General features: G+C 40.6%; 1 protein-coding gene across 1 annotated transcript; it reads left to right on the top strand.

Annotated features, from left to right (window-relative positions):
• Positions 1-771: 771 nt before the first annotated feature.
• Positions 772-7,605, top strand: LOC147202738 (flavin-containing monooxygenase 5-like). Its single transcript, XM_086116151.1, has 10 exons — positions 772-901; positions 1,638-1,776; positions 2,830-3,018; positions 3,367-3,532; positions 4,335-4,477; positions 4,714-4,910; positions 5,309-5,456; positions 5,530-5,737; positions 6,231-6,303; positions 6,786-7,605. The coding sequence occupies exons 2-10, from the start codon at positions 1,645-1,647 to the stop codon at positions 7,201-7,203; spliced, it is 1,674 nt and encodes a 557-aa protein (XP_085972277.1). The 5' UTR covers positions 772-901; positions 1,638-1,644; the 3' UTR covers positions 7,204-7,605.
• Positions 7,606-7,790: the final 185 nt, after the last annotated feature.

Below are 7,790 nucleotides of genomic sequence, written 5' to 3' on the forward strand. Positions count from 1 at the left end.
TTCCTAACATGTAGGGAGTCACATGACAGCACAAGATCTGCAGAGGTTTTCCATTATGAGGGTGAAAAATAATTTTTAATATGAAATTTTTGTAATATGGCAAATATTCTTTTAAACAACACAGTTTGATGATGGGAGAAAAAAAGTATTTCACAGGAATGAATCCATAATATGCAAAAGCAGTTCTTAAAAAGTCACAGTATGATCAAAATGAATCTTACAAGAATAAATTCTCGATATGAGAGGAAAATATATTAATATGACAAATAAATTGTCATCATATTACAAGACAAATAAGAATGAAGACGTACATTTCTGGGGGAAAATAATTTTACATCAATAAAGTCATGATAATGGGAAAAAAGCATATCTCAGTTGCACAAGAATGAAGTCTGACTATAAAATATTTTAATTTTAAAAAGCATATTACAAGAACTTCATTGTTATAAGAATAACGTTGTACAGTAATGAGGAAACAAATCTGGTCATCAAAAACTATTTGTGTACAGGATATATTTCGTACAAATTGAATGAAAATAATATTGTTTCTTTTATTTTCTTATTTTCAACAGCAATATAACGTAATTTTTGTCATCGTCATTACTAATATGATTGCAGTCTGTTGAAAGAATTAAACAAAGAAAAAAAAAGGGACAAAAGCAGCTATTTTGTTGCAAGAACCTTTGTGCACCTTATGTAAGTGTACCTACTTTAATGTCCGGCGAGCGAGACCCTTTGTTTGTTTTTCCAGCACATCACGCTGCCGTGATGAGTTCAGGGGTCAAAGTCGGGCGCCGGAGACTCGGCCACTCCTCCCACTTCCAAGCACCGCTGCGACCGGACGACAACACAAAAACAGAAGTCAAGTCACTCCCTTGGTCTTGTCTTGAGTGCAAAGCGGGTAAGAGAGCGTCGACTGTTTTTACTGCTGCGTCATCTTCCTGTGCAGTTTTTAAAGCCACAAAAGAAGCAAAGTTAACTCGAGTTTGCTGAGTTCACTTGGGGTCTCGACCGTTGGAGATTCCAACTGCAACATTGGCGAGATTTATTGTAGTTTGAAGCGTGTTGTTCATGAAGCCTGACTCTAGTTCAGACTGAGTGCTGCCTGCTACTTACTGATTAACATAGACGTTTGACTTGCGTGGGGTACGTGCATGTGTTATGCACGGAGCAGATTAACTTTGAACGCCTCTTTGTCAGAGAGCTAGTCTTGAAAGAGCACATCGTTTTAAAGAGCGTATTTGTTGCTGGGCAGCTTTCATAATGTACACAAGTAGAAGCAAAGATACGTGTATGTTTAAAAAACAAAAAAAGTCGTTTTTTTTCATTATTATAATGACACAATAATATTTTTTGCACCATGTCAAATGTTAACAGGATAAGAAATACTTTTGTAAACAGACCACTTTGTCATACCTCAAATTAAATAAAAGGTTGTGATTATGCATTTCCAGAATGCTAATTAGTATGATGTAATCACCAAAAAACACCTGTCATATTTGACCCGTAAAATTGTTGGAAATCAATTTGCATCGAACCACGTTCCCAGTGCTGCTAATTATTCTGTCAATGTCTACTTCTATGATGATTTTTTATTTTTATTTATTTATTTTACACATTTGCTTGCAATTATACAGCTTCAGGATGCCTCGCCGTGTGGCCGTGATTGGAGGTGGTAGCTCGGGCCTTGCCTGCATCAAGTGCTGCCTGGACGAGGGTCTGGAGCCAGTCTGTTTTGAGAGCAGCGATGACATCGGGGGACTGTGGAGGTTCAAGGTGGGTTGAATGCAGTGGTGGGAAGTAACCAAGTACAAATACTGGAAGATTGAAATTAAGTCAGTTGAGATCTTAGGGACTTATAGGGTGTAAAAATAACAAGGACAGCTGCGACGTGGAGGCCAGATGCTCTGGCTCTGGCACACGGAGGAATGTGAATCATAGAATGGTTTAAAAAAATGGCCACGTTTATAAAATGATGCTTCAAATTTGTGAAAAATCAAGTTATTGTCTCCGCTCTCAAAGATTGCGCGCGTGGATGCATGAAACCATGCCTTGTTCACCTGTCAATCAAATACCACACTATGACTTCAAAATAGATGATTATTTGTCTGACATTCATTTTATAGCCACACATCCATCTCATCTTTGAGCCACGAAAATATATCTGCTGAAAGCCTTTGGTGGCTGAAAGAGAAATGATAAATGCTGCAGTTAGTAAGAATGAATTGTAAATGACATTTGTCTGTTCCAGCACCACTGTGGTCAGGTAGTATCGTGAAAGAGAATATCTGAATTACTAAAATGCTAAGAGTTGCGAAGCTTGCATTTGGCAAGATAGTAATCTAAATAGGGAAAGCCCTGAGGCATAGAGATCAGGATTTTTACATTGTGCATTGTGGTGAGGTACTTCAAGAATCGCTCAAATGCTAACATGCTAACAGTTGTTTTGCGATAGCAAGATTCCAAACCGAGTAGAGAAACCGCTCAGGCAGCAGGATTTTACAGTGTGCTCTTTGGTCTGATATTTTGTTGAAAGAGATTACCGGTAGCTCAGTGTTATCGTGGCTAGTTTAGTATTTTCAATCATTTCACACAGTGCTAGCAAAGTTATGACACACTCACCACGGGTAAAAGTAATGCAAATAAATGTTGTTGTTTTTTTTCCCTATTGCTCTTTCTGTGAAAGTTAAAGGCTTAAATAAAACAGTCTAATCAGTATTTACTTTTTACTAGTCTTGTTTTTTTTTTAACACAAGTACAAAGTGTAAGAACTTTGGCCACCTGGGGTTCTGCTCGCGATGTCCATTTTTTAATATGCGGTCATTGCAGGAGAACCCGGAGCCGGACCGGGCGAGCATCTACCACTCTGTCATCATCAACACCTCCAAGGAGATGATGTGTTTTAGTGACTTCCCCATCCCGGCCCACTTCCCTAACTACATGCACAACACCCTCATCATGGACTACTTCCGCATGTATGCCGACCACTTCAAGCTCCGCAAGCACATACGCTTCAATGTAAGCAGAAATTCATTGTAATTACATCACAGAGACCTCCGCCAAGGCCAAACAACTTGCCTTTGTTGAATTGAAAAATCATAACTGTGCCGAGTGGTCTCGTTGTGGAATTTTTCACCTTTTTTCCATGTCACTCAGAATGAAATGCCGGGGATCGGTACACTTATACTTCCGATACTATACGTTTATTAAACTCGCATTGTTACTTCAGTGTTAGTCCATTTCTCCTTTGCAATAACACAAAAGGGTCAGAAGAACTACAGCATGATGAAAAGGTATATGGCTACTAGTCTACTTGTAAGTCTTTTTCAATTTGTTTTACTTAGCTTTTTTATATTATTCCTTCAGACCAAAGTCTTGCGGGTGAATCAGAGGGCTGACTTTTCTCGTTCCGGCCAATGGGACGTGGAGACGGAGAACCAAGAAGGCAAAAAGAATAAACACATCTTTGACGCCGTGCTGGTCTGCATCGGACACCACTGCCATCCCAACCTGCCTCTCCAGGACTTCCCAGGTACCATGTTCAAAGCAGGGCGGTGAATATGGAAAACATTCGCAGCGCTTCATTCTTCATTCATTTGCAAGATGATGTCAGGTTTATTTAATTTTATAACTCCTAATCAAAACAGAGTCTCAAAGCCTTTGTGGGAAATAAAATGTCTCAATGGTCAAACAGTTAAGATTTTGCAACAAACTTTTGTAGTGCAAAAATGTCATAATAAAATGGAAAAAGGAGAAATGTGCCGCCAAATTTACAAAAGTTTAATGGGAAAGCACATTTTTGTGGACAAATTATGGCTTGGAACTAAGCCAAGGCATTGGGAAATTCAAATTAAACTCGCCAGTTAAAGCATGCTTCCAAAGTCCAATAATTTGAATTATTTTTCAAATGTATTTTCATACACACACACACACAAATAATCCAAACATGTCGTTATAATATGTAGAATTTTGAGGGAATTTTTAAAAAATACATTTTGGAATAGAGCTATCATATCAAAATGTGGAAAAAGTAAAGTATGTATCCAGAAAGCACCGTATTAACAGCACTTCACTTTATTCCACATTTTTCATTTTTATTTTGGGAACAAATTTGTACATGAAAATACGTAAGTAAGCCCTGGGCATACTTTTTGGATGATTTAGAAATCAACCTTTCTGCCCTTATATAGCCTGTAATCACGCACTCACCGAGTATTACTTTTATTGCGAACCTTCACCTCAGTTCAACTTCCAGCATGTGCATATCGAGGGATCAAAGTGTTATTTTTTTCCATATTAATGATTCACAATGGATGCGGCTTTGTTTGAGTCAGGCCTGGACACGTTCCAGGGAAAATACTTCCACAGTCGTGACTATAAGACGCCCGAGCAATGGCGAAACAAGAAGGTGGTGGTGGTCGGCATCGGGAACTCTGGAGGTGACATCGCCGTGGAGCTCAGCAGGTTCACCAAGGAGGTAGATGAGCTCTTACCTTTTATACACATAGGCACAAGATGTGGAATGTTTAGGAATGTGAGATGATTGTTGGTGAGACATGTGATGTGATATGCTTTGGATCACGCCCTTTGACAAATACACATAAGATGTGGTATGCTCCTGAACTGTTCCCTTGCAAATGTCAAGAAGATTATTCATCTTTCCTCGAACAAAAGCATTTTTTTTTTTCAATGACTACTACTCTTCCCTTTCAGCTTTATCTGAGCACCCGGAGAGGGGCTTGGGTTCTGAACAGAGTCGGGGACAATGGTGTGCCCCTGGACTTGGGCATCAACAGGGTGACTTGGCTGCTCAGGGACCTGCTTCCTTTCAGAATGGTCTGCAACCTGGGAGAGAGTCAACTCAACCGGCGATTTAATCACACCCTGTATAGCTTGAAGCCCAACCACAGGTAGTCAAAGCATAACCAGGAGTGAAGTTAAAAGAATCACCTGTGCATTTTCTGCTGCTTTGAAGGCCGCTTATCGGAAGCTAGCTATGTTAGCTAATGCTAATCTGTGCATCCAGCAAATGTCATTGCAGCTCTGCTGACATTTTGGCACTGAGAAGGTGTTTTTCCTTGATGGTATAGTCCAGTGCGCCGTCGCTTAAACGTGGCACTGCATCTTAGACCAGTGGTCCCGAACCACCAGTCCACGGCCTCATAACGGTGCGATATATTTAAAAAAGAAAACTAATAATATTTTACATTTTTGTAATGGAGCGTACATGCATCATCAAAAACCTCTGGCAGTGTTTGCCGCATTGCTGGGAATGTAGTAGTCATGGGATTGGTTCTCAACATGTCAGGTTGTTCAGTCAACATCCCACGGTGAACGATGAGCTTCCCAACCGCATCCTGTCGGGGACAGTGCAGGTGAAGCCCAACATTCGCCGATTTGAAGGCTCCATGGTGGAATTTGACGACGGCAGCGTGGTGGAAGATGTGGACCTGGTGGTAGGTCACTGAAAAGAACCTCTTCATGTTGTCAGTTGGGCACAAATGCACCTTGTTTTGTTTTGGTTTTCAGGTTTTTGCCACAGGCTACAGTTTTTCTTTCCCCTTCCTGGCCCCGCATGTGATCACGGTGTCGGACAACAAAGCGTCTCTGTATAAGTATGTGTTCCCGCCAGAGTTGAAGCGCCACACCTTGGCCATTATTGGCCTGGTGCAACCTCTGGGGGCCATTATGCCCATCTCTGAGATGCAGGCCAGGTGGGCCACCAGGGTCTTCAAAGGTAGGACTCCATTGTGTAGGTCGCGGTGAGAAGTACTTTCTGCAATGGCTGCCAGGAACATAATGTAAATGTAGTACTGTATTACATAACGTAAAAAAAAAAATAATAAAACAGAATTTAAATCAACTGTGGTTAAGCTCTTGACTGATCGAGTTTTTGTGTATTTAGAAGCAGTAAAAAACAAAAACAAAACAAGAACAGCAGTGACATAAAGTAACTTGAACCAGGGAGTATTTATGACATCAAATTGACAGCAAAAATGCATTGGTCGTTTTTATTTTTGTACCACAGAATGTCGGTCTGTATTATTTTTTTTTTTTTACTTGGTTGAATTACCGGTAGTTAGTATCTCTCTCTTTTACCAGTCTCTCTTGACACAAGTGTCTTAATTTTACTTCCGTTCAGAGTATGACTACTTTTTCCGCTTCTGTCACTGTGTTGAGACAAGTAAACTTGACCTGTTTTGTGACATCATATTTTGTGGCATGCCCAGGCTGCATCAAGCTCCCTCCAGCGGCTGACATGCTGGACGACATCAAGTATAAGCAGGAAACCATGGCTGACAGGTAAGATGAGACAAAAATAAAGACCGTGTGGCATCACTTAAGGTGGACTCACGTGTTCTTCACAAAAGTCATCTATACAGTTTTCACATCAAAATAGTACAGGGTGCTATAAGTCCTTGATTCTTGGGGTTTGGCCATTTAGTAAGTTGGCCAACATAGTGGTATCTTAAATTTAGTGTCAAAATTTACCAGCAAGGTTATGATATGCCAGCTCTTTTTTATTTGCTTTATTAAGATCCGATTGCCGATTTTTGCCAATTGTTTTTTTTCTTTAGACATTAACACATTACTATTAAAACCGCTTAACAAAAAAATGCTGTTTTGTGTAGCTGGTACAGACTAATTTAATTTCCAATTTCAATGGGGGAATTTGATTTGATGAATTACCGGTAAGTTATAACCAACAAACTAACTGGTACAAATTTAACTTGTGAGTCAAGGTACCACTATAGAAGCACTGGGACGTTTCTCCTGTTTTTCAGGTATGTGAGTAGTCAGAGACACACCATCCAGGTGGAGTACATGAACTACATGGATGAGATTGCGACGCCTGTGGGTGTGCGGCCCAAAATCCTCCGGGTTCTGTTGACTGACCCAAGGCTTGGCCTCAGCTTGCTCTTCGGGCCCATCACCCCGTACCAGTACCGTCTGCGGGGTCCCGGCAAATGGACCGGAGCCCGTCAGGCCATACTGACACAGTGGGACCGGGTGGCCCTGCCCATGCAGACCCGACCATGTGACCAAGCTAAAGCCAAATGCTCTCTGAAGTGGTTACTTGTTGTGTTGTCCACCATGGGCGTGGCTGTGTATGTGAACAGAAGCAACCTGGGTGCTTTACTACAAAACCCCGACACGCTTTTGGACAGGGTCAAGATGCGCCTGACCACACTGGGACACTGAAATGAATATAATTGGTGATACACATTTAAATCATATAATTAATTCACTTGGTTAAAATGAGATAAAACTGAAATATCATGTTTGGTGAAACCATTTTTTGTAGGACTGAAATTATGTCCACACTGCATTTTTTTGTTTATAAGCATAGATATGTTGATGTTAGGACGATAAACAATGCATTTTAATACATTTGCACCACAGGAAGGGATTAACTTTTTAACTGAGATGTACACAATTGCAAAGAGGACCAAAATGTACCAGGATCCACCCAAAATGAATGTGCAAAGAGGACCAAAATGTACCAGGATCCACCCAAAATGAATGTGAAAAGGCAGCTCTTTTAAGCTATAAAATAATAACCTCTATTTCAAATGAATATAATAAATTCAGCAGAACTGTGAAGTGATCTGTCTCGTAATTATCCATATGCACTTTTCTCGAGTTTAACGTTAATCTTCAAGGGAACGTATGGTGATGGCGAAATAGTGCCACCTACAGAGTCTCCACGAACACAACACCTGGTGCAGGGACTGGAAAAAAGCGCCACGCTGCTACGTGTGACCCATCCGGCACAATAAAATATGAAC

The sequence above is a fragment of the Hippocampus guttulatus genome, chromosome 7 (genome assembly GCF_054856545.1).
Source record: "Hippocampus guttulatus isolate MCC_2025c chromosome 7, RoL_Hgut_1.0, whole genome shotgun sequence".
NCBI classification, from domain to species: domain Eukaryota; kingdom Metazoa; phylum Chordata; class Actinopteri; order Syngnathiformes; family Syngnathidae; genus Hippocampus; species Hippocampus guttulatus.